Source organism: Scyliorhinus torazame, chromosome 4, assembly GCF_047496885.1.
Source record: "Scyliorhinus torazame isolate Kashiwa2021f chromosome 4, sScyTor2.1, whole genome shotgun sequence".
NCBI classification, from domain to species: Eukaryota; Metazoa; Chordata; class Chondrichthyes; order Carcharhiniformes; family Scyliorhinidae; genus Scyliorhinus; species Scyliorhinus torazame.
In genome coordinates, this window is record NC_092710.1 from 105,749,244 (window position 1) to 105,777,043 (window position 27,800).

The 27,800-nt window shown below is 47.9% G+C and overlaps 1 protein-coding gene across 1 annotated transcript in view; it reads right to left on the reverse strand.

Annotated features, from left to right (window-relative positions):
* prim2 (DNA primase subunit 2) overlaps window positions 1-27,800 on the reverse strand; it is a 258,526-nt gene that overhangs the window by 39,230 nt on the left and 191,496 nt on the right. The window contains exons 8-9 of the mRNA XM_072498404.1: window positions 24,524-24,596; window positions 24,102-24,287 (exon numbers count right to left, since the gene is read on the reverse strand). Of these exons, the coding sequence (XP_072354505.1) occupies window positions 24,102-24,287; window positions 24,524-24,596 (259 nt within the window). The remainder of the gene's footprint in view (window positions 1-24,101; window positions 24,288-24,523; window positions 24,597-27,800) is intronic.

Sequence of the window (27,800 nt, forward strand, 5' to 3'; positions counted from 1 at the left end):
CCTCTGACAATACACAAGTGAAAAGGCTAGTGGGAGTGAAAACCAAGAACATCAAACTTGTTGCCTCATTAATTGAAAGCCTCCTAAGACTAGAGAAAAAAATGTTCAAAACATGCCCTTGACTACTGTAGCTTGTCAGTAGTAGACAGCAATATACCCAAGACAAACCAGAGGCAAAAATCACTTTCCCTGAAATTTTAAATCCAGCTAATATTTATGCTGCAGGCTTCTGACATATTGATTAATTTATTTATTCTCCAAGGTTTAAGCATTGGGAATAATTAGAAGCCAGGCACATCTCTTTCCCCACAAACATTAAAAATTGCACAAGAAATGTCCATTTAAGTAGTCTTGCCAAAAGGAGTCGTTGAATCCAGAGGCATCCAAGTACCTAGCAGCGACTTGACAGCTACGGAGGTGCCAATACTTCAGCAGGGTGAGAGCACAAGGTCTGAAGCTAAATTTACTTCTCTTGGTGACTTGGTGGCACGAACAATCCCACAGAATTATTGGTACAAACCTATTGGCAATTGCAAGTAATTTTCTGAAGAAAGCTTCCTACTTTGGCACCCATCAAAACACATAGCGATGGTACCTTTCTGCATTTAATACTTGGCCCATGTTTGACTGGGCCACCATCAATGTTGTCCAAATGTAGCAACCTACATCCTAAGCTCCGAATTCCCTTCCTCCACCACTTTCTCCTCGGTTAAGATACTCCTTGCAGGGCAGCACGGTGGCACAGTGGTTAGCATTGCTGCCTCACGGCGCCGAGGTCCCAGGTTCGATCCCGGCTCTGGGTCACTGTCCTTGTGGAGTTTGCACATTCTCCCCGTGTTTGCATGGGTTTCGCCCCCACAACTCAAAGATGTGCAGGGTAGGTGGATTGGCCACGCTAAGCTGCCCCTTAATTGGAAAAAATGAATTGGGTACTCTAAATTTTGATTTTAAAAAAAATTAAAGATACTCCTTGCAAACTACTTCTTCTGACATGGCTTTCAATCATTTATTCTGACACCTTCTAATGTGGCTCAGTATCAAATTCTGCTTGATAACGTCACCTGCAAAACAATTTGGGGTGTTTTATTGCGTTAAAAGGCATCATACAACTCCCAGGTTGTTGTTGCATTTATTCTGCTTCATAACGTCGCCTCTGAAACGATTTGGGGTGTTTTATTGCGTTAAAGGAACCATACAACTCCCAGGTTGATGCTGCATCACATCAGGCGAACAGCAAAGAAACAGGTCATGCAGCCCACTTAGCCTTTATGCTTTACACGAGTCATCTCCCAGCAATCTTCATCCAATCCAACCCAAAAACAACTTATTGTCGCTTTAATCTAATAACACGTCCCAAGGTGTCTTACAGGAGCAACTTAAAACAAAACACCAACTCACATAAAAAGGCGCTAGGTCTAATGACCAACGGTTTGGTCAGAGAGCTAGTATCTTAAAAGGGGGGGGGGGGGGGGAAATGGAGAGACTCAAGATTTTTTTTGGGGTGGAGGAAATTCCAGAGTTTAGGTCCTCCCAACCAAAAGTGCGACCACCAGTAGAACAATTTGCAGCTGTACAAAACTCTGGTGCGGCCGCATTTGGAGTATTGTGTGCAATTCTGGTCGCCGCATTATAGGAAGGGTGTGGAAGCTTTGGAAAGGGTGCAGAGGAGATTTACCAGAATGTTGCCTGGTATGGAGGGATGATCTTATGAGGAAAGGCTGAGGGACTTGAGGCTGTTTTCGTTAGAGAGAAGGTTAAGAGGTGACTTAATTGAGGCATACAAGATGATCAGAGGATTGGATAGGGTGGACAGTGAGAGCCTTTTTCCTCGGATGGTGATGTCCAGCACGAGGGGACATAGCTTTAAATTGAGGGGAGATAGATATAAGACAGATGTCAGAGGTAGGTTCTTTACTCAGAGAATAGTAAGGGAGTGGAATGCCCTGCCTGCAACAGTAGTGGACTCGCCGAACCTAAAAGTATTCAAATGGTCATTGGATAGACATATAGACGATAAGGGAATAGTGTAGATGGGCTTTAGAGTGGTTTCACAGGTCGGCGCAACATCGAGGGCCGAAGGGCCTGTAATGCGCTGTAATGTTCTATGTTCTAATTAAAACCGGGGATGCAGGCAGGGGAGGTGACAAGGATTAGGGGGATGGTGCTTCAGAGAGGGCAACAGTCGGTGGGGCTGGCCCTTCCCCAACTGTTATACTATTATTGGGCGGCGAATATGGAGGTGCAGGGTTGGGGCAGGGAGATGGAGGCTTTGTCAGTGAGGATGGAGGCAGGCTCTTGTAAGGTGTCAGGGTTATGAGCCCTGGCAATGGCGTCGTTTCTGTTGCCCTGGGGAAGTACTCGGGAAATCTGGTGGTGGGAATCCCCTGAAATCATGGGAGACAATTTCATCAGCACTTTAGGGTGGGGGCAGGGTTGAAATTGATGGGGGCAGGGTTGAAGTTGATTCGAGGGAGCCATGGGTTTGAGCCAGAGAGGATAAATGCGAGGTTTTGGCGATGGGAGGAGTGAGGGGTGATGGAAATGAAGGCTTATTTTTACAAGGACGATTTGCAAGTTTGGAGGAGCGGGGGGAGAGATTGGGGTCCCACGAGGGGAGGTTTTCAGGTACATGCAGGTGCAAGATTTCGCAAAAAATGTCTTCCCGACTTTTCGGGTGGCACTGCCCTCCTCGTAACTGGGCGGGCCGGGGGGGGGGGGGGGGGGGGGGGGGGGTGTCGGTGATGGTTTTTTTTTTTGTGGGGGGGGGGGGTTGGGGTGGGTCATCTTAGCAATCTTCAGGAGATCTTGGGAGGATGATATGATGATATGGCGTCTCTGGAGGGAGTTACAGGTAAGTGGGAGGAGGAGCTGGGGATGGTGCTGGAGGAGGGGCTGAGGTGTGAGGTGCTGCGGAGGATGAATGTCTCAACCTTGTGTTAGAGGATGGGGTTGATACAGCAAAGGGTCACACCTGACGAGGTCGAGGATGAGCCGGCTGTTTGAGGGGGTGGAAGGTATTTGCGAGCGTTGCGAGAGAGGGGCCCAGCCAATCATGTACATATGTTCTGGTCCTTCCCGAAGTTGGTGAAATTTTGGGGGTCGTTCTTCAGCACTATGTCGGCAATCCTGCATGTGGGTTTAGAGCCCAGTCCCCATGGGGCAATATTTAGGGTGTCAGACGTGCCGGAGTTGCAGACAGGAGCGGGGGCAGGTGTTTTAGCCTTCGCCTCATTGATCGCTCGCAAAAGGGTCCTGTTGGGGTGTAAGTCAGTTTCTCCAACCTGTGCCTCGTGTAGCTGGGGGATATAATGGTGTTCTTGTACTTGTAAAAGGTGAAATTTTCTCTGAGGGGGGAGGGGGGGGGGGGGGGGGAGGCGTTCCATAAGAAATGGGGTTTGTTTATACTACATTTCAAGAAGCTGGATATCGTCAACTGTTGGGGAGGAGGTGAGGGGGCGAGGTTGGTTAGGGTGTTGGGGGGGGGGGGGGGGGGTTCTGTTGGTTTTACTTTGTAATGTTGTGTGTTTTAAATGTTTAAATGTTAAAAATTCGAATGAAAGTACTTTTTAAAAAACGGGACTGAACAAGAGGGCCAGAATTAGAAAAGGCTTGAGGGCTGTGGAATCTGGAGGAGGTTGTAGAGGTAAGAGGGCGGCGAGGCCATAGGGGGATTTGAAAAGGATGCGAATTTTAAAATGTAGACCTTGTGTGACTGGGGGTCATTGCAGGTCAGTGAACACAGGGTTATTAGGGGATGGGATAAAGTCGGGGGCAGCAGATGTTCGGACGACCTCAAGTTTACAGAGAACAGTCAGAAAGCGCGCTGAAAGAGTCAAGTCTAGAAACCAGGGTGCAGCCAGGTGATAACACAGGAGGTCTTAGCGACGACCCGAAGTGTATCTCAAGGTCAAATACAACACCAAGATTTTAAACAGAGAGGTTTATTCTCAGACTGGTATCAGAGAGAGGGGTGGATTCAATAACTCAGGAAATGAGTTCGGAGTGGACACCGAAAACTGTGGCTTCAGTCTTCCTAACGTTCAACTGGCAGTGAGGTAGAGTTGGGTATCGTCAGTTTTGAGCATGCAGTTGAATCGCAGCCTCAAACGAGACACAGGAAGAAGCCAAAGATGGACCCTATCTGCCTACAGCCTTATTCCTTTCTCCCTCATGTGCTTATCTAACTTCCCCTTAAATGCATCCGTGCTATTCACTCAAGTATTCTTTGTGGTAGCGAGTTCCATATCCTCACCGTTGTATAAAGCATTTCCTGTATTCGCGAAGCCTTTTCAACAAGTGCAGGTAACGTAATGGCAACCGGATCCTGGAGGCAATTGCATCAGCAGAAAAAGCAGCATCTTCCTTAGAGGGCAGCACGGTAGCATAGTGGTTAGCACAGTTGCTTCACAGCTCCAGGGTCCCAGGTTCAATTCCCGGCTTGGGTCACTGTCTGTGTGGAGTCTGCACGTTCGCCCAGTGTCTGGTTGGGTTTCCTCGGGGTGCTCCGGTTTCCTCCCACAGTCCAAAGATGTGCGGATTAGGTGCATTGGCCATGCTAAATTGCCCTTAGTGTCCAAAAATGTTAAATGGGGGTTACTGGGTTATGGGGATAGGGTAAATACATGGGCTTGAGTAGGGTGCTCTTTGTAAGGGCCAGTGCAGACTCGATGGGCCGAATGGCCTCCTTCTGCACTATAAATTCTATGATTCTATGATTTTCGGCATATCCTCCTGTCTCTTTCAGTAAAGAACTATTTGCTCCACAGAGTAATGAGAGAATCATCACTTTGTAAGGAGATACTGCTGAGAGGAACACTCAAGATCATTGCTTGATGATGACCCAGTCTACCACGCCACGTGACTGAGTTTTACATTCAAAGGTGTCCTCAACATCTGTCCATTACCACACTAATAGAATTCTCACTCAAGCAGGGAGGTGCAGCAATCTTCTCTAGTCAATCTTTGATGCAAAATAATTTTTCAGAACTCAGTTTGAAAAATGAATCCTTCCCAAGATAACATGATAAATATTTAAATGGGTGGATCGATATCGACAAGTCTAACATCCAGCAGAAGAGCTGCTTTTTACAGGCATTGCTTTCATAGGTAAGCAAGAAAAAATGACAAATTGCTGATCATACGGTTCTAACTTTTGGTTCTGTTCCTTTGAACAGTGAATAATGGACGGAATTGTGTATTTAAAATCCAAAAGAAAACACATTTGAAACATGGAATTTAAACTTATTCCATTTGTAAATCAATGATTTATTCCACATGACTTAAATATCTCCATTCTAACAACGCTGAACTTCCTGACTCTGCAGCAATACTACATCGCACTGTCAGCCCTCTGGATTGGCCTGGAATCTCTCAGGATGATGCATAAATCTCCAGTGATGGGCCGGTTTAGCTCAACGGCTAGACAGCTGGTTTGTAATGCAGAACAAGGCCAGCAATGCGGGTTCAACACTGACATTCCATATGTCTTTCTTATTACATGCTGTACCTGCATACCGACCTGTGGTTCCTGAACAAAGACTCCCAGATGCCTCTGCCCAGACGCATTTTGAATCTGCTTTTCATTTCGATAATAATTTGCCTGACACTATTTTCGGTCAAAATGGATAACCTCACACTTTTACACATTAAACCAATCTCCTAGCTTCTCAATATCCATTTGTAAAATCTGCGCCTCCACTTCGCTGCCTGCTTTTCCCTATTTTAGTATCATCCACAAATTTTGCTATGTCACACTCTGTCCCTGCTTTTATATAGATTGTGAACAGTCAGAGGACTGACCACTGCGGCAGCCCGCTAGTTACAGTTCACCAGCCAGAGAAGGGGGCTGTTTAGCACACTCGGCTAAATCGCTGGCTTTGAAAGCAGACCAAGGCAGGCCAGCAGCACGGTTCAATTCCCGTACCGGCCTCCCCGAACAGGCGCCAGAATGTGGCGACTAGGGGCTTTTCACAGTAACTTCATTTGAAGCCTACTTGTGACAATAAGCGATTTTCATTTTCAAGGACCCATTTAACCCGACCCTCTGCTTTCTGTCAGTCAGCCAATCCTCAACCCAATCTAGCAATCTACATTCAACCCTCTGCGATCTCAGCTTTTGGATCAGTCTTTTATACAGCACCTTGTAAAGCTCCTTCTGGAATTCTAGATATACTATTCCCACAGGTTCCCCATTATCCACCTCGCTGGTTACGTCCGAATTCAAGCAAGTTTGTCAAGCATGACTTGTCCTTCACAAAACCATGCTGACAATGGTGGATTGAGCTTTGTCTTTCCAAACGTTTAGTGATTGATTGATTCCAGCAACTTCCCCACCACAGGTCAAGGTAACCGGTCTATAGTTTCCTACTTTTTGCCTCTCTCCCTTTTTGAATAGGGGAGTTACATTAGCAGGTTTCCAATCCACCATGGCCTTTCCAGAATCCAGGGACTTTTGAATTATCATAACCAATGCGTCCACTTTCCCTCCTGCCACCTCCTTTAATACCCTGCAGTGCAGGCCATCAGGTCCTAGAGACTTATTTGCCTTTAGTCCCATTCGTTTATTCAATGCCTTCTCTCTATTGATGGTTACTGCACTACGTTCCTCTGCATTAACTGCAGTTCTTGGAAATGTTTTATTATCCTCTACCCTGAAGACAGACGCAAAATATTGGTCCAGTGTCTCCGCCATCTGTGTTCCCCATTATTACCTCAGCAGTATCATCCTCTAAAGGGCCAACATTTACTTTAGCTATTCTCTTCCTCTTAGTACACTTAGAGAAGCTCTTGGTATCGGTGTTTATGTTTTCTGCTAGTTTCCTTTCACAGTTCATAACTTTTTTGATTCTATTTTTAGTGGGTTTTTGCTGATCCCTAAATGTTTTCCCAATCCTCCTGATGATCACTAGCTTTTGCCTTTTATTGTCTCTTTGACTTCCTTGTTTAGCCATGGAACTTTTTTTCCCCTTTTACAATTCATCTTCCTCTCCGGAATATACTTTGAGAGGTTCCTCACCTGTCCTACCCTCAATTATTTGTGCCCAGCCTACTTGGGTCAACACTTTCCTCAGGCCTGTATAATTACCTCTGCCCAACGCTAAAACTAGAGTGTGGCACTAGGTCCTCTCTCGCTCAATCTGAATTTGAAATTCGAGCATGCTGTGATCACTCCTTCCAAGAGGATCCTTAACAACAAGACTATTTATCAACCCTTCTTCATTACATAATACTAAATCTAAAATAGCCTGCTCTCTGTTGGCTCCATAACATATTGCTCTAAGAAACAATCCCTCATGCACTCTATAAAATCTCCCTCGAGGTTAACCATGCCAATTTGATTAATCCAGTCAAAATCACCCATGATTACTGTTCTGCCCTTCTCACAAGCCCTCATTACTTCTTGGTTTATACTATGCCCTACTTTGGAAGTAATGCTCGGGCGTCTGTAAATTACTCCTACCAAGGAGTTTTTCCCCTTGTCTTTTATTTTCACCCATTTCGATTCAACATCTTGGCCCTTAGTGCCAATATCAATTCTTAATACAGCCTTGATGTCACCTTTAACCAATAAAGCAATTCCACCTCCTGTTCCATCCCGTCTATCCTTTCAGAATACGGAGTACCCTTGGACATTTAACTCCCAGTCCCGGTCCTTCTAATAATAATCTTTATTGTCACAAGTATGCTTACACTAACACTGCAATAAAGTTACTGTGAAAAGCCCCTAGCCGCACTACGCTTTTCACACATTCCAACCTCCTTTATTAATCTCTGATAACACTCAGCCTCATCCCCAACTTTCACTCCCCTATACACTTTACATTTTAATTTTTAAATTTTTCTTACCCTTCTATAGTCGTTAGACTGGCCCTGCCTGTTCATTCTATTAACCTCTACCATCTCCTCACATGTTGACCTGCAGCTCTGGTTCCCATGAACCATTATACGTCTTGTAGTTTTACTCTTCCCTTCCCGCCCTAATTTTCTAGTTTAATGTCCTTGTGTTTTTTCAAATAAATTTAAAGTACCCAATTCTTTTTGTTCCAATTGAGGGGCAATTTAACGTGGCCAATCCACCTATCCGGCACATCTTTGGTTGTGGGGGAGAGCCCCACGCAGACACGGGAAGAATGTGCGAACTACACACAGACAGTGACCCGGGGCCATGAGGCAGCAGGGCTAACCACTGTGCCACCCAAAGTTGTCCTTGTGACCACGCTATTTATCCTTTCCACTATAATACTGATCCCAGATCAGTTCAGATCCCTCCTGCCCCAATATTGGTGCCAGTACCCATGAAATGCCCCATGCCCTTATTGTGGGCAAGTTCGTCTTTAACGCAATGAGTTCTGAAATACTTTAAAATGATTACTTCTGACCTCTACTTGTTTGTATCCCCACACCTCTTACCCCCGTTTAAAATAAGTACTGGAACAGATACTTAGTTGAGCTAGTTACTTCCACATTAGCTGGTCAAGGGCACAATCACTACAAAACTGGCAGTTTGAAGAGCAATTCATTGGCAATCAAACACACCAAATAAAAATTTGAACTGGCTCTGGGTAAAGTAAATAATGCTATGCCACAGTGCGTTGCGTCAGATGAAACAAGACACTCCCATAAAATTGTGATCTACTGTTACAGAATCTCTACAGTGCAGAAGGAGGCCATTCGGCCCATTGAATCTGCACTGCCCCTTGGCAAGAGCACCCTACCTAGGTCCATGCCTGCATCCTATCCCCATAACTCAGTAACCCCACCTAGCCTTTTGGACACTAAGGGGCAATTTTAGCGTGGCCAATCCACCTAACCTGCACATTTTTGGACTGAGAGGGGAAGCCGGAGCACCCGGAGGAAGCCCACGCTGATACGGAGAGAACGTGAAAACTCCACACAGCAGTCACCCAAGGCTAGAATTGAGCCCGGGTCCCTGGTGCTGTAGTTGGGCTTTTATGAGAATCCAACAGCTACGTGATCACCTTTATCGACACCACTTTCCCTTTCTCCGGATTTCCAAAATTCGAATTATGTGGAGAATCTGAACTCATGTTCTTCAGATTATTTGTCTAGACCTCTGGATTGCTGGACTAGCATACATGACTACTCAACTGCCGTTGTACATTTAGCTCTCTTGTGCATTCCGAAAGGAGGTTGAAATTTTCGAGATAACGATCTGTCACTTATTCCCCGGGATAATCTTACAACTGAAGCACATCAGTCCCCCAACGCAGTGTGACTCATTCCTGACCACGAGTACGTGACAGCTGACATTTCAATAGCTCCAGCAGCACCATGTTCCCATGGAACATTTAATCATCTCTGTCTCAAACCGCCCTTATAGCCTTCAATCCTGTTCTTTTTAAGACATTTGCCAGTTACTTTTTTTAAAGCCAGTAATCACTTTTGCTGAAGTCTATTTAACAGATCGACCTTTCTGTGAGGGAAAAAAAAAGGTACTCCTTTTTTCTAGTCTGGCTTGAGGTTTGTTGATTTGGTACGATAGCCAGTTCTCCCATCCGCAGGAAGCTGCAACTTAGCATATGAAAGGCTGGGATCAATCATTTTCTCAAAGACTCGGCTCTGGAGACATGCCGGGCTGGATTCTCCGTTTGGGAGAATATGTTATTTTTTTTAAATAAATTTAGAGTACCAAATATTTTTTTCCAATTAAGTGCAATTTAGCGTGGCCAATCCGCCTAGTCTGCACATCCCACGCAAACAGGGGTAGAATTTGCAAATTCCACAGACAGTGACCCGGGGCCGGGATCGAACCCAGGAGCTCAGCGCCGTGAGGCAGCAGTGCTAACCACTGCACCACCGTGCCGCCTGTTTTTTTTATATATAATCTATATTAGTGTCACAAGTAGGCTCACATTAACACTGCAATGACGTTACTGTGAAAAGCCCCTAGTCGCCACATTCTGGCGCTTGTTCAGGTACAGAAGGAGAATTCAGAATGTCCAAATTACCGAACAGCACGTCTTTCGGGACTTTGTGGGAGGAAACCGGAGCACCCGAAGGAAATTCACGCAGACACGGGGAGAACGTACGGACTCCACACAGACAGTGGCCCAAGCCGAGAATCGAACCCCGGTCCCTTGCGCTGTGAAGCAACAGTGCTAACCACTGTACTACCGTGCCACCGGAGCTGTATTGCACCAGTTTTACGTTTCCCTTGCGGTGTTAAAGTGGGATGCAATTCAGTGTTCCACGCCATGCAAATTTATGCACGGTGTGGAACACGAGCGATTCCCAGGGAATCCCGATAGCAAAGTCCCGCAGTAGCACCCCCCCCACCCCACAAAATCGGACCTAATTTCTTCCCCTCTGAGATCAGCCACCGACCCCCACCCCACTGCAGCCCCCGACCCCAGATTGCCCGAGTGCCCCAAATATGGGGGTGACCCGACTCCACCCACTCCAGGGACCCCTGTTATAGAGGGACCCCCCACACGGGCCCCTGTTACAGGGCGACCCCCACAGGTCCCAATGTAATAGGGGAACCCCAGATGGACCCCCTACGTAGAGGGACCCTTCCCACCCCAGAAAAGGGACCCCTGTCTGGAAGCTAGAGAGCAGTCCAGACAGGGCAATGGGAAGCATTATAGCTGTATTACTTATCTTACAGATTCACGTGTCCATTCTTTGAAGAACAGCTGTTCCTGTATCTGGTCCCCACAGATCCACTATCTGTAGGCCATTCATAACTTTTGAGTAGTGGTCGGTGATTGACAGCTTGTAAAAACCATTTGCAACTTTGATCCATTCATATCCTTTCAGCTTCAGTGGCCGAAGTGGTGAAACCCCAATGTGTGTAAAATTGACCACATCAAAGAGATGCAAGTGCACTAAGTGCATTCTAATCACTCCAGCGTGTGATTTCACTGCACTTAATGCAGAGGTCCCTGTGTGGGAGGGGAGGGGGTCCCTCTTTGACAGGGGTCCCGAGGAGGGATCCTCCATTGCAGGGGTCCCTGGGAAGGGTCCCCTTATTATAGGGATCTCTGGTGGAGGGTCTCCTTATCACAGCGGTCCCTGTGGAGGGGGGGGGGGGTCTCCCTATTACATTGGTCCCTGTGGGGATGTCTCTATCACAGGGGTCCCCTCTGGTCCACCACACCAGGGCCACGATTGTAGAGACCACAAGTGAACGTAGCCCACATGATTTCCAGCCACGGGGACCAGAGAATCACAGGAGGGCGGAACAGAGGGTGCCTGCCCTGCTAAACTAAGACCCATTTGCATTTATTTACATGCTCCCACTGGTGTGCAACGTGGAACTCATTCATGCCAGCAGCGAGGAGCTGGTGCATGCCATTCAGGTTGGCACCCAGCTCCCATCCCGATTTTACCCAGACGCCCAATTCTCTGTCCCATCGGGGAATGCATTCCGGGCGTCCGAAGGCAGAGAATCCAGCCCACAGTTTATCATCTACAGCCATAGAACCAAAATTCAATCTCTAAACCCTGATTGAAGGTAGGTAGAGTCCAAATTTCAGTTTACGTTTCATACAAGGGTAAAACACTTCCAAATACCCAAGGACATGATCAGAACTGGATACAGCCCCTTGCATGTCCTTGATATTCATCACTCCACCACTGGTGGCTGTATTTTCAGCTGCCCAGGCCTTAGAAATTACTTTGACAGTTCCTCACTTGATTGACGGCAGTATTCTGTACAAATCAGCCGCTTCCTACCACTTCTACCCCACTCACTTACGCCAAAATTGGCCTGCCCTCACTCCGTTTAAATTCGCCACACCACACCCTTATCACCTCCCCACATTTCCACCCCCAGACCTTTGCACCACCGTCCCATTCACTATCCCATCTTCCCACATTTTAGGACCTATAGGTGGGCCTGCTGCCAGCATTTTCCTTCCGTTTCACACACTGACCCCACATTTGTGTTCGATTCGCCCTTCGGAACCGAGCATTGCTTGCAAGACCAGCATTTGTTGCACATCTCTTACTGCCCCTGAGAAGGTGGTGGTGAGCTGCCTTCTTGAACCGCTGTAGTGTAGGTACACCCACAGTACTGTTAGTGAGGGAGTTCCTGGATTTTGCCCAGGTGACAGTGAAGGAATGGTGATTTATTTCTAAGCCAGGGTGATGAGTGGCTTGGAAGGGAACTTGTAAGTGGGGTTCCCAGGTGTCTGCTGCCCTTGTCCTTCTAGGTGGTAGATATCTTGGGTTTGGAAGGAGCTGTCCAAGGATTTTACTGTGCTGCTGCAGTGCATCATGTAGATCCAGCTTGTCCAAAGTACGGCCTGTAGCCTGGATGCAAGCCACAAAGTCAGGTTTCAGAATTCATGACAACCAAGTAAGTTGCAATGGATGAATGTTCTAGAGGAAGCTTCTCCAATCACGGGTTGTTCTCCCCTATGTTTGCCGTGACTGGAGGAGTGCGAACACGAGTAAGAGGGGGTGGAGGCAAAAAGTGTGCAGGGAAGCAGGCAAGAGAAACAGCCTGCTGGGGCAAATGTACCAGGGAGCGAGGCCTGGGAAACAGCGTGCAGGGGACCAGGGCCTGGGAAACAGCGTGCCGGGGAGCGGGGCCTGGGAAACAGCGGGCCGGGGAGCGGGGCCTGGGAAACAGCGTGCCGGGGAGCGGGGCCTGGGAAACAGCGTGCCGGGGAGCCAGGCCTGGGAAACAGCGTGCCGGGGAGCGGGGCCTGGGAAACAGCGTGCCGGGGAGCGGGGCCTGGGAAACAGCGTGCCGGGGAGCGGGGCCTGGGAAACAGCGTGCCGGGGAGCGGGGCCTGGGAAACAGCGTGCCGGGGAGCGGGGCCTGGGAAACAGCGTGCCGGGGAGCGGGGCCTGGGAAACAGCGTGCCGGGGAGCGGGACCTGGGAAACAGCGTGTCGGGGAGCAGGACCTGGGAAACAGCGTGCCGGGGAGCAGGACCTGGGAAACAGCGTGCCGGGGTGCGGGGCCTGGGAAACAGCGTGCCGGGGAGCGGGGCCTGGGAAACAGCGTGCCGGGGAGCCGGGCCTGGGAAACAGCGTGCCGGGGAGCCGGGCCTGGGAAACAGCGTGCCGGGGAGCCGGGCCTGGGAAACAGCGTGCCGGGGAGCCGGGCCTGGGAAACAGCGTGCCGGGGAGCCGGGCCTGGGAAACAGCGTGCCGGGGTGTGGGGCCTGGGAAACAGCGTGCCGGGGACCAGGGCCTGGGAAACAGCGTGCCGGGGAGCAGGGACTGGGAAACAGCGTGCCGGGGAGCCAGGCCTGGGAAACAGCGTGCCGTGGAGCCAGGCCTGGGAAACAGCGTGCCGGGGAGCGGGGCCTGGGAAACAGCGTGCCGGGGAGCCAGGCCTGGGAAACAGCGTGCCGGGGAGCCGGGCCTGGGAAACAGCGTGCCGGGGAGCCGGGCCTGGGAAACAGAGTGCCGGGGTGTGGGGCCTGGGAAACAGAGTGCCGGGGACCAGGGCCTGGGAAACAGCGTGCCGGGGACCAGGGCCTGGGAAACAGCGTGCCGGGGAGCAGGGACTGGGAAACAGCGTGCCGGGGAGCCAGGCCTGGGAAACAGCGTGCCGGGGAGCGGGGCCTGGGAAACAGCGTGCCGGGGAGCGGGGCCTGGGAAACAGCGTGCCGGGGAGCCAGGCCTGGGAAACAGCGTGCCGGGGAGTGGGGCCTGGGGAACAGCGTGCCGGGGAGCGGGGCCTGGGAAACAGTGTGCCAGGGAGCGGGGCCTGGGAAACAGCGTGCCTGGGAGCCAGGCCTGGGAAACAGCGTGCCGGGGAGCCGGGCCTGGGAAACAGCGTGCCGGGGAGCCGGGCCTGGGAAACAGCGTGCCGGGGAGCGGGGCCTGGGAAACAGCGTGCCGAGGAGCCAGGTCTGGGAAACAGCGTGCCGGGGAGCCGGGCCTGGGAAACAGCGTGCTGGGGAGCGGGGCCTGGGAAACAGCGTGCCGGGGAGCGGGGCCTGGGAAACAGCGTGCCGGGGAGCCAGGCCTGGGAAGCAGCGTGCAGGAGAGCGGGGCTTGGGAAACAGCATGCCGGGGGCGGGGCCTGGGAAACAGCGTGCCGGGGAGCCAGGCCTGGGAAACAGCGTGCAGGAGAGCGGGGCTTGGGAAACAGCGTGCCGGGGAGCGGGGCCTGGGAAACAGCGTGCCGGGGAGCCAGGCCTGGGAAACAGCGTGCAGGAGAGCGGGGCCTGGGACACAGCGTGCAGGGGAGCCGGGCCTGGGAAACAGCGTGCCGGGGAGCGGGGCCTGGGAAACAGCGTGCCGGGGAGAGTGGCCTGGGAAACAGCGTGCAGGAGAGCAGAGCCTGGGAAACAGCGTGCCGGGGAGCGGGGCCTGGGAAACAGCGTGCCGGGGAGCGGGGCCTGGGAAACAGCGTGCCGGGGAGCGGGGCCTGGGAAACAGCGTGCCGGGGAGCGGGGCCTGGGAAACAGCGTGCAGGGGACCTGGGCCTGGCACTTCTATGGTGTAAATGTAATTTGCAACGTATAAGCCCAAGCTTGAATGTTGCCCATGTCCAGCTATATATGGACTGCTTCAGTATTGGAGGAGTCATGAATGGTGCTGAACATTGTACAGTCATCAGTAAACATCCCCACTTTTGACCGTATGATAGAAGGAAGTCATTGATGAGGCAGCTGAAGATGCTCAAGCTGAGGGCACTACCCTGAGGGACTCCTGCAGTGATATCTGAGGCTGAGATGATTGATCTCAAACCACAACCATCTTTCTTTGTGTCAGGTATGATGCCAACCAGTGGAGCGTTTTCCCGATTCCCATCGACTCCATTTTTGCTAGACCTCATTGATGCGACCAAATGCTGCCTGTCAAGGGTAATCACTCTCATCTCACGAGGTGACTGCAAATTCTTCAGCCTTATCTTATATGCTGATGAGCTGGGTTCACCCCATCATTGAGGATGGGCTATTTGTGGAGCCTCCTCCTCCAGTGAGTTGTTTAATTTCCCTCAACTATTCAAGTCCAGCTGTGGCAGAGCTTAGATCGGATCTGTTCGCTGTGGGATTGCTTAGCTCTATCACTTGTTGCTTCCGCTGTTTGGCATGCAAGTAATTCGGTGCTGTAGCTTCACCAGGTTGTCACCTCATTTTTAGATATGCCTGGTGTTTGCTCCTGGCCTGCCCCCTTGCACTCTTCATTGAACCAGGGCTGATCCCCTGGCTTGGCGGCATTGGTAGTGGGGGGATATGCCGGGCCATGGAGTTACAGATTGTGGTGGAGTACAATTCTGCTGCTGCTGATGACCCAGTGCCTTAAGGACGTCCAGTTTGGAGTTGCTAGATCTGTTCAAAATCTATCACACTTAGCTGGGTGGCCGTTGCCCCAGTCACAATGGATATTCAATGTGAAGATGGGAGTTCATCTTCACAAAGACTGTGTGGTGGTCACTCCTATCAAAACAGTCATGGGCAATTGGATCTGTGACAGGCAGGTTAGTGAGGATGTGGTCAAGTATGCTTTTCCCCCAACCATCTACCATCAATCAGTGGTGGTGCGACCGAGTCACTCTTGGTGATGGACATTGAAGTCCCCTGCGCCCTTGCCAACCTCAAGCTTCTTCCAAGTGATGTTCATCATGGAGGAGACTGATTCATCAGCTGGGATAAAGTATTTGACCTGATGCCATGAGATCTCATGGGGTCCTGATTCAACATTTAAGTCCTCCCCAAGGCCAATCCCTCCCGACTGTATACTACTGTTCCACCATTTCTGGTGGGTCAGTCCTCTCAGTGGAACAGGACATACCGAAGGACGGTGCTGTCTGGGATATCTGGTCCAACAGTGTCCACAAACCACAATTGATTGACCAGCCATTGATCACTGTTCTGGTCTTAGCTTCTCCGCTGTCGCAGGACATTTCATTTGCCTCTCTCACATTACTCCCATTCTGGGATCATGCACTTTTCCTATTTACTGCTCATTGAGTTTATCGAAAGTAATTAATTTCCAATATTCTTACTCTCACTCTCAATTGCAATTAATCCCTTGGCGGCAACTTACTACACTACCTCCTCCCATGCCCTATGCATCTTTTTAAAATATACATTACATTTTGTGGTCTAATTCCTGACTCAATTAATTTTTTTACCCAAGTCTCTCATGCATTTTTATTGACTTGCTATTTAATGTTTTCAGTTCCCCGTTTTATATTTAAAATTGCACTGAGGTACATGCATTGCGGTTTATTATTGAGCTCATGTCCTCAGCCACACTTTCCGTTCTGAATTAAAATACCCAACATTTGACACCATTGTCGATATATCACGCTGCTTGACTGGATCTCATTGGTTTCTTACATTTCTCCATTATTTTACCCCTCCAAAGTCCTGTCCCATTAACTTCCATGAATTTTAGAGACAACACATCCAACTCTGTACAGTTTCCTCCTCGTACACATTAAACTATTTCCTTGTCTTAGAGGAAAATTAACATTTACTAATTTCAATATATTTGCCCTTTACCTCCAAGTAACAGGTACCTTTTGTCCAGACACAATACCAGCTTTGCACAAAGTCTGCATCTTTCAGCAGGCATAAGGGCTAAGAGAGAACATTCCGATGATCACCGACTTAGAGGTCACCTGGTAGAAGTTTATGAAATAATTATAAAGAGCTGGATAGTATCCCTTTTTGATACATTATTCTGGTTTAACAGATTGGGGACGACAAGAGTTTAAATATAGGAAGAGATTAGATGTTGGGTGGTTAGCCTTTCCCCAGAGTTGAGAGAGCCTGGAATGTGTTGGAAGCTGGTACGGTGGGTATTGGCTATTTGCCTGATTTCAAGAGGGTGGTGCGTCAATTTATGGGCAGCACATTGGCACAGTCGCGGCACATTGGCACAGTCGTTAGCACTGTTGCTTCACAGCACCAGGAACCCGGGTTCGATTCCCGGCTTGGATCACTGTGCGGAGTCTGCGAGTTCTCCTCGTGTTTGCGTGGGTTTCCTCCGGGTGCTCCGGTTTCCACCCACAAGTCGCAGAAGACGTGCTTGTTAGGTGAATTGGACATTCTGAATTCTCCCTCAGTGTACCCAAACAGGCGCCAGAATGTGCAACATGGGGATTTTCACAGTAACACAGATTTTCATTGCAGTGTTAATGTAAGCCTACTTGTGACACTAATAAAGATTATTGTTATAATTTCTGACTGAGGCAGAGATTACATCAAGTAGAAGATGCTTGCCTTCATAGGTAACACTTGTGTCATGTCATGGACCGGTTTTGATTTCCCCAAGGGGATTATCAGGAATTATACAGAGATTTTCCTCTTATTGGCTCTGGGCATCTTTATTTATTTCTATCTCTCCCAGATTATAGTTTTGCAGTAGGGCATTTGCGGATGGGATGGGGAAGCAGTTTAATGACCATCATAGTGTGCAGCTGGTTTGATGGATCTTTCCTGACCCATCTGGGGCTAAGAGTTTGGCCCGTAGAGTTTGGGGCTGGGGAAATCAGTGCGCGTGTTTACAATAGGTACCCACGTCAGAAGTAGTTTTAATTCTTTAACTTTTTCTGGATAACTATTGGTGTAGCCCTGTCGGAACGGTCCGAAGTTTGAGATTTAAATCGCATTTCTGGATGATTCCAAGCGCAGGGCAATTGCCGCGCAAACCCTTATCTGGGACATTCCATGAGGGGTTCCCCAGCACATCTTTGAGGTACCCCACCAATCCAGAACTGGGGAGCTCAGAAGTTACGGCCCAACTCTTAGCCCAGTGATGCCAGTCAGGAGTCAAAGTATTATTTTTCGAGGGCTACTTTTTGGGGGGTTTTCATGGCCTCCAGGTAAAGTAGATTTAAAAGTTAAACTAATTATTTCATGGCATGTGGGCATCACCAGTCGGGTCAGCATTTGTTACTCATCCTTCATTGCCTTTGAACTGAGTGGCTACTAGGCCATTTCGGGGGGGCAGCAGAGGCAACCTCATAGCTGTGGGCCTGGTGTCACATGTCGACTTGCTTCTTCTTTGGCGATCACTTGCTAACCAGTGTGACTGTCCACCTACGAAACCCCGTGTTATTGGTCATGGGTTCTGTGGGTCCTTGTGTGGCTAATGAGCCTGATCCCAGAGGCATATCATCAACCGCACACTTGGCAGGTGTTTCTGGAAGGTGGGATTGGTCCTTGGACTCCAGATCGCTGGTATTCCTTTCTCAGGCTCCTTTTCCGGGCCTCCTCCTGCCATAGAATTTACAGTACATTCGGCCCTCCTCTTGTTCAGGAACCTTAAAGATTTGCTTTGGAAGTCGGGATCTGACTTCCGAAGCACATAGCCGGTCCAGCGGAGTTGGTTTTCGATGATCATGGACTGGATGCTGGTGCTCTTGGCTCCTTCAAGTACGCTGATGTTAATACGCATGTCTTCCTGACTGATGTGGAGAATCCATCTCAGACAGCACTGATGGTACCCCTCCAGGGCCCTGAGGTGGGGTCTGTCCGTAGGCCAAGTTTCTGAGCCGCCTCAAAGAGTCGGGAGGTAAGGAAGGCAGATTAGTGAGCCATATGGATTCTCAGAATTACCAATGATAGTTGTCATCATGGTCGATTGACATCTTAATTCCATTCACTGCCTTGGTAAAATTAGAATGAAACTTGTGGTTTAAAAAGTTACTGCATAGAGTGATACAAGACCTGGCCGTTGGGTGTTAATTAGTTGTATTTAAATGGTGGGTATAAATTGGGGGCTCATGTGCGCACATACATATAGGAGTGGTTGAAAGAAGGGTGGTTAGTTGCAGGTGCACAAAATGTATATCCGTGTGTTGGGGGAAAAAAACTTGTACACGTTCAAAGACCAGTCTTTGGTGTTCCAGCATCATTGCCTGACTATCCGAGTTCTCACGTGCGAATAGGTTGGAAGCTACAATATTTCTTGGACAAAGCGGCAACCCTAGTGACCAAGAAAGCATGTTTAAATCGAGAGAGGGTATGATTGCCCTCCGATGTTCTGAGTCTGAACCATGTGACCAGTCGAAGAATGAGGTTGATATATAGGCGGAGGTTATTTACGCTACCTAATAGATAACAAGGCGCAGTTTTGGCTTTGTTGCTTCATGTATGAAGTAAAATCAGAAGTAAGGTGTTTTCAGAGATGAATGCCACATAGTTGGATAATGAAGCTTTGGACTTAATAATGATGTTTCTGGATGAAATCTATATGTCAAAAAAGATGGCCTCTGAGACCTTGTTAGAAATATGATTGCTTTTGGAAAACTGCCAGTCATTCCACAGAGGAGCATATCAATTTAACAAATTGTACATGAGTTCAACAAAATTCCAGTCGGGATTCCCGGATCGGTATGAAGGGTGGCGGATGGTGCTAAGATGTCTCATATGGACAGGCAATTGACATTCAGCTCTCTTAAGGAGACGACCCTGTTGGCTTATAAAATACTCGTGGGCAAATAGTCATTCCCTTCAGTTTTCATTGAGTAAATATGGAACATGAAACAATGTTCAAAAAAAACAGAAGATGGCTACCAGGTTTCAAAGTGCTCCAGATATTGGGGCAGGCCATAACAGGATTAAAGACAGACAGAATGGCAATGAAATCTCACGGGGCAAATCCAGCTGTATCAGCAGAAGACAAAATTGTAACAAGAATAATGGGTGAATGAATTCCAGGAAAGCCAGAGAAAAGTTAATAGGTACTTTAGATGCAACTCAAAATGGCACTAATTGTCCACAGCAAAAAAAAGGTCTTTGAAATAACACAAAGACAGATCTGAGGAAGAGGGTAAATCTGAACGAATTGTGCTGGTCACCAGAAGTTTTAATCCTATGAAGAATTTATAAATAATCAGTTCTCTGCCCCCACCTCTTTCGGAATTACAATGCACCCACTATTTTCTCACCTTGCTACTTTTTCTGATAGCTAACGCCAATTCTAGATTTGGGGAGGGGAGCAGGGTGCAAGTTCAAAAAGGTTGGAGGCTCACATGTTGAAAATTGGCTTTAATGAACATTTGCACCTGATCTAAAGGTTACATTCTTAAAGATTGCTAACACTGGTTGGCCACACTCCTGGAGGCTTTCATTACACTTCCTGTCCCATCATTAGTTGCCCGATACCGCCCATCCTTCCCGCAACAATTGGACTGCAAACAGGTTTTTAAATTAACCGATTGGACGGTACTTGGTAACCTTGCTATTGCATCTTCAATATCTTCATAACCAGTAAACCTTCAACATAAATGAGACTTTTAAAAAATATCCCTAAGATTTTTCATCCTGGGTTTGTGTTTAACAGTGGGATTAACCTTTAGTATAGTGCCTTCAATGTAGCAGACCATCTCAAGGGACTTCAAGTGAAATGCATAAGGAGAAATGAGGTTGGGTTATCGGAGCTTGGTGAGAGGGAAAGATTTTAAGGATTGACTTAAAGGAAGGGAAGAAAGGTAGAGACACAACCTATAGAGACACAGAGTGGTTTAATGACGGAATCCCAAGTGGAGAGCCTCAGCAGAGGAGGATATGAAAAATGAAAATGAAAATCGCTTATTGTCACAAGTAGGCTTCAAATGAAGTTACTGTGAAAAGCCCCTAGTCGCCACATTCCGGCGCCTGTTCGGGGAGGCTGGTACAGGAGGCTGGTATGGGACCAAAGGTGGAGGGAAGGATATTGGGAAAGCGCAGGAGTTGGAATTAGAGGAATGCCTAGATCTCAGAGGGCTGGAGGGTGTTAGAGGTGATCAGTTTCTCATTATTTTGCAGTTTCTTCACACCACATATGACAGACTTTCCTCCAGAGACCAAGGAAATAATCGAAAGTTTTTAGTTATATCCAGACTGTTCCAATGCACTCCTGCCTCGTCTCCGACATTCCATCCTTCATAAACTTGAGGTCATCCGAAACTCTGCTGCCTATGCTGTATCTTGGTCTGTTTCCCTGGCCACCCTGCCCCTGCGGCTCATTGACCAACACTGAATCCCGGTCAAATGACATCTTGATTTTACAGTTCCTTCTCTCGTTTTCAAATCCCTGCATGGTCTTAGGTCCCTCTACTTCCGTAATCTTCTCCGGCCCCAACAACCCTCCGAGACGTCTGCACTTAACTAATTCTGGATTCTTGAACATCCTCGAATTCAATCACACCACTACTGATGGCCTGGCCTTCAACTGCTCGGCCCCCAAGCTCTGGAATTTAGGGAGCACCTAAACTTAAACCGCCACCCCATTCCAAACCAATGTGGCAGCCCTGCAGGAATTTATAATGAAAGACAAGGAAGCCAGTTTTAAAGCTTTTAAAATAGCAAATTACACCCACCATTTAACCCACTTCAGCTCAGGACCACGCCTCGTGATACTAGGTGTATTTCCACAGGCAATTGATAGTCCCTTATTTAATTTGCTTTCACCAAAAAAAAAGTATTATTCAACAGAAAAATTTCAAACGAGTATCAGGAAACAGTTTCTGGGGAGAAAGCAGCCTTGGCATGTAATTTATTCTTGATTTCAGAAGTTTATTTTCCCCATGCCATTTTACCTCAGCGACAAGCATTATTAAGGAACGAGGAATTTTAATTTTAAAAAACCACCCAAATGATTTAGATCGTGCTTTAAACAATGACTTCTTGGTACAACAGCTTCGACCCTGTGTGAAGTTGAATATTTATCAGTTTGCATTAAAACTTTGGCCAATTGGCAAACGCGAGAGATAATCTGCAAACCGGAGCTTGGTTTAGGCAAACACACATCCCGAAATGTTATAGCTGCGACAGGAAGTAAAGTCCCAGTGGCAGAAGGGTTGGTAACTGGAGGACAAAGATTTTTAAATTTTTTAGAAATAAATTTAGAGTACCCAATTCATTTTTTCCAATTAAGGGGCAATTTAGTATAGCCAATCCACCTAGCCTGCACATTTGTGTGTTGTGGGGGGCGAAACCAACGCTTACACGGAGAGAATGTGCAAACTCCACACTGACAGTGACCCAGAGCCGGGATCGATCCTGGGGCCTCAGCGCCGCGAGGCAGCAGGGCTAACCCACTGCGCTACCGTGCTGCCCCAAGGAGGAAACAGATTTTAAAAAAAAAATAAATTTAGAGCACACAATTATTTTTTTCCAATTAAGGGGCAATTTAACGAGGCCAATTCACCTACCCTGCACATCTTTGGGTTGTGGGGGCGAAACCCACGCAAATACGGGGAGAATATGCAAACTCCACACGGTCAGAGGCAGGATCGAACCTGGGACCGCAGTGCCGTGAGGCAGCAGCACTAACCACTGCGCCACCGTGCTGCCCTAGGAGGACACAGATTTAAAGGTAATTGATAAGAGAACTGGCGGAGAGACAGGAAAATCCATCAATAAATACAATTTATGATGATTCGAAGGCACAACATGTAAATGTAGTCGAAGCAGATTCAACCGTAACTTCCAAAATGCAATTGGGCAAACACTTGGGAGAGGAAAACAAATGCAATGCTTTGGAGAAAAGGTAGGGTATTGCCATTAACAGAGCAGTTCTTTTAGAGAGATGGAACAGACATCTATTCCATTCCAATCATTCCATGATTAAATTACAATCAATATAACTTTATTAAAGTGTGCAGAATTGAAAGCTAACTTGAATTAGATTACTGAATGCAAAGGGCATGCGAAAAATGGTATGATTTTCAGTTAACCTGAAGCTACATTGTTCAGGTCGACATCCTAAGTGGACAAACAGTAATGCAAGAAGCGGGGACAGGGACGGACTCGGACACACACACACACAAAAAAACCCTCACCTCCCTTACACTGCCTTCTGTCGTTATTAAATAATCACAGCACAAAATGTAAAGACAGTTATTTACAGCACAGAAAGATTGTTCTAGTCGGTGTCAGCTCTCTGCAGAATAATCCAGTCAGTCCCACTACCCTGCTCGATACCTGTGGCCCTACACGTCTATTCCCTTCAAGTGCTCATCCAATTTCCTTTTGAAATCATTGATCGTTTCCACTTCACTATCCTCAGAGACAGCGGGTTCCAGGTCATTAACACTTTCGGTGTATAAAAGTTCCTCCTCGGATTCCACCGTCCCCACCGCCCTCTCCCTTAAAGCCTAAAACATAGAAACAGGAGTAAGCCATTCAGCCCCTTGAGCCTGTCTTTAAATCTAAGCTCCCTAGTCCTGGAATTTTCAGCTAAAGGGACGTTTTTTTCCTATTGGGCAGCACGGTAGCATAGTGGTTAGCACAGTTACTTCACAGCTCCAGGGTTCCAGGTTCGATTCCCGGCTTGGGTCACTGTCTGTGTGGAGTCTGCACGTTCTCCCCGTGTCTGCGTGGGTTTCCTCCGGGTGCCCCGGTTTCCTCCCACAGTCCAAAGACATGCAGGTTAGGTGGATTGGCCATGCTAAATTATCCTTAGTGTCCAAAAAGGTTAAATGGGGTTACTGGGTTGCGGGGATAGAATGGAGGTGTGGGCTTGAGTAGGGTGCTCTTTCCAAGAGCTGGTGCAGACTCGATGGGCCAAATGGCCTCCTTCTGCACTGTAGATTCTATTCTACCTCATCCAAACTTATCACACCGCAATCAAATCTCCCCTCAATCTCCTTTGCTTCAGAGACAACAACCCCAACTTTTGCAACCTAAGCTTGTAACGCAACCTCCCTAACCCTGAAGTCATTCTGGTAAACCTTCTCTGCACTCTTTCAAGGATCCTCATCTTCTGCCTAAGGTACAGAACAGGCCGCAGTACTCTAGGCTCATCATAAGGCCCTGCCTTTGTACTCAATACTCTATTCATGAAGCCCAACATCCCAAATATTTTGCTGACTACTCTGTGAATATGTCCTGTCACCTTCAAAGATAGATGCACATGTAGAGCAGACATGTGCGATCATGCCAGGAAGATACTCCTGCTCCTTAAAAGAGTTAAGTTATAAGTATCCACTGCACATACTTTAATTTCAGAAAAAAACATGTCACGTTTCCCAGTACACATGCAAGTTAGGAAAATTCACATATTGTTACGAGGGAAGCAAATTTGGGAAACTACATTTCTCACAGTAACATGCAGGAGATATCAAATTAGTCTCAAAATTGAAAAATAACACTGCAATGGCCAACAATTTCTGCCTTGATGAAAATTCAACCTGGGAACGTTTTTTGATGAATCCTGTACTCCCATTACCTTATCCGGATCCACTTTTCCTCTTATAAATTCTGATTTCCAGAACTGCAAGGCCTGATCCAAGGTAAGGCCTATCCCCTTGAGGAAAAGCCCATACTGCATTCGACCACCATGTCGGAGGTGATGGTTATCCCGTAAAGCTTTGTGTAACTGACGCATACATGGTGCATACGATTTTGCAGCCAGCTGAAACAAACAGAAATAGATTTGAAATGGAGATTCATTTCAAATGGAAGACTTGTTTGGGTTGCAATTCTAGGGTAAACTATAACAAGTCGATTTTATGATCCAGTGAATTTCCTCATGTTGTTTTACAGGACAAAGACATATGCACCACCGGTGCAAGTTCGGCATTTTTCAACAGAACCGTGCAACTTGGAGGCAGGAGAAATTCGCAGAGTATAAACTGAGTCAACACTTACACCGTCAATCTGTTCCAATGAAATCTTTCCAACGTTCTTCTGAATACTGTAGTCCTGTCCAACATATGCATGGCTGCAAGGGAAAGGGGGCTCATTAGAAACTGCTCGAACTTCACTTTGCTAATAAAATGGCTGCCCACTGGTCCAAGCTGGTTCGGGCAATAAGCAGCTAAGTCACACAGAGAAAAGGAAGATCTCGGGAGCCCTCTTAGTCTGTCCTCATCTAGTTGATTGCGTCTGGTTGTCAAAGGGGCCATTCACCAATCAAACACGGACTGGAGAGAGGAGAAAAAGGCCCATGGTTACCATTAGGATATCAGCCGCGGAATGCAGTATTCTTGTCTTGCTCTGTTTAATTTCCTCTAAATTCCGCAATTTGCCGCTGTAGGATTCGAACAGATGACCTCTGGGCTGCCAGTCCAGCCAACTAACGCCTCAGCTATTGTACATGAAGTTTAACCAAATATGCTTGCTGGGTTCTTTGGTGTATTCAAGGTCAGCATATTTTCAGACATCCGTAAATGGAAACATATCCTCTAGAAAGAGGATTGCTTTTAGGAGGACAAGGAGCACTAACACTTGAAAATTAATGAGGGATGGCAAAAAAAATGACGACCATCTATGGGAGAACTGAGCAAGGAGAGAAAAGGAGGGGACAAATGAAGCTACTTTGATGCCTGTTGAGACTATTCATGAGCTAAAAGTCAATTAATTCCCATGTCTAACTGTTTAATTCTCTATCTTTTCTCTTGTGCCAACACCATTGCTCATGGTCAGGAGTGATAGTTTCAGAGAATAAAGCTATTCTAAGCAGGGGAACAGGTAGGAAGAGCAAGCTTGTGTGGGTCCCAAATTTTGCAGGAAAATGTGGAAAAAAGAATGTGATGAGTCAAGGGAACAGAATGCAATTCATGTCCAACAAGCCCGCTATTCATTTTAATCAGAGCGTGGGGTTAATGGCTGTCCCCTAGTAAATTCAAATAAAACATCCAGTTTACATTCTCAGCCATTCTAAAGCCAACTCATTGAGGTCAACTACCACCACGTCCATTTTCAAACAGAGGTGCTCAAAGCGGAGACAGATTCCATCTCTTCTTGCGACCAATGCCACAGTGAGCTCAGCTACAATTAAATCAGTTTACTGACTGGCAAGACTGATTAAATCCTACCTCCTGCCAGTCTCCCCCTCTTCCCCCCCCCCCCCCCCCCCCCCCCCCCACCACCACCGTAGCACCGTAGCAACATCAACAGGGAAGGCACCACTGATTCCTCACTGTAATTACCAATTCATCCTCATACAGGTGGCTCTAGTGCAGAACTACGCCGCTGCCGTCCACCCCCCCCCCCCCCCCATGGCACATGTTTCAGGTTTCAACCTGTCAATTGACGTAGGCTGGATTGGATTTGTTTATTGTCATGTGTACAGAGGTACAGCGAAAAGTATTTTCTGCGAGCAGCTCAAACAGATCATTTGTGAAGGCGCCGGAATGTGGCGACTAGGGGCTTTTCACAGTAACTTCATTGTGACAATAAGCGCTTTTCATTTTCATTAGTACATGAAAAGAGGGCAATAGGGTAACACAAGGTACACAATGTAAATACATAGACATAGGGTGAAGCATACAGGAATGTAGTATTAATCAGGTCAGTCCATAAGAGGATTGTTTAGAAGTCTGGTAACAGCAGGGGAAGAAGCTGTTTTTGAGTCTGTTCGTGCGTGCTCTCAGACTTTTGTATCTCCTGCCCGATGGAAGAAGCTGGAACAGTGAGTGAGCCGGGTGGGAGGGGTCTTTGATTATGCTGGCTGCTTCCCCAAGGCAGCAGTTGGTGTAGATAGAGTCCAATGGATAGGAGGCGGGTTTGTGTGATGTACTGGTTCACAACTCTCTGAAGTTTCTCGCGGTCTCGGGCCAAGCAGTTGCCATATCAGGCGGTGATGCAGCCCGATAGGATGCACAGGTACACTCGGTCGCAGTGAATGGGAAAGATTTGTTTGAGTGTTGATTAATTCACAATATATTCTGAAGTGTTCATTCAGCACGATAGTCTCCAAAAGGACAATCTCACTCGCCATGCAGGTGTTACTGTTAGCATTCTTCTTTTGCACTTATTGCAGAACTGCTCGTTATGAGTCATAGAGTTCAACAGCACAGAAAAGGTCCTTCGGCCCATCGAGTCTGTGCCAATCAAAAACAAACACCTAACTATTCTAATCCCATTTCCCAGCACTTGGCCCATGGCCTTGTATGCCCTGGCATCGCAAGTGCACATCTAAATATTTCTCAAATGTTATGAGGGTCTCTGCCTCCGACTTCCGGTGGTGGCCATGGAGTGAGCGGTCATACATTTGGTGGCCCCCGCTCAAGGCAAATTTTTTTTGTCCTTTCCTCGCCAGAAGGGCAAAGTATTTGAGGGCAAAAGTACAGGAATGCCTGGGGAAGAGAATACTCCTCTGGTGTGGCTGGTGCCTGGATCAGCGGACGAGGAGCGCCGCAGGAGGGAAAGCGCTTTTGGAGCAGGAGTTTTCGTGGTGCTCCACAGGAAAGGTGGCAGAGGAAAAAGGGAGCAGCGCTGCCTGCTCAGTGGTCAACGGAGCAGTTGGTGGAGTTCCTGAATGATCAGGTTCGGCAGCAGAGGAAAGAGGCCCTGGAAGAGCTAGTCAAGGTCTAGGATCGACTAAGTTGAGCAGAGGCTGGAGTCCCAGGGCCTGGCGATCCCGAAAGTGGAGGCGGCGGAGCACGAGGAGGTGTTGGCCTTGTTGTGGCTGAGTTGGGAGTGATGCGTGAGAACCAGAAAAAGCTGAGGGGGAAGGTAGAAGATTTGGAGAATCTCTCCAGAAGGCAAAAGCTAATGCCTGAAGGCACTGAAGGTGCAGAGGCCGTGGTGTATGTGGCAAAGATGTTGGAGAAGTTGATGGGGGAGGGGGCCTTTGATCAGCTTCATTATATGCCCTCACCAGTAGTAACCCCAGGTCCACCCCAAACTTTTAATAGAACTCAACCGGGAACCCATCCGACCCCAGGGCCTTCCCTGACGGCATTGCCCCCATGCTCTCCATATGTGGACGAGGTACAGCGAAAAGTATTTTCTGCGAGCAGCTCAAACAGATCATTTGTGAAGGCGCCGGAATGTGGCGACTAGGGGCTTTTCACAGTAACTTCATTGTGACAATAAGCGCTTTTCATTGTTGCTGTATATTTTGGACACTTCGGGCAGCAATGGAGGCATTATGGGGATCCTGAGGGAGTTTGGACGACTCTCGGGATACAAGTTGAAT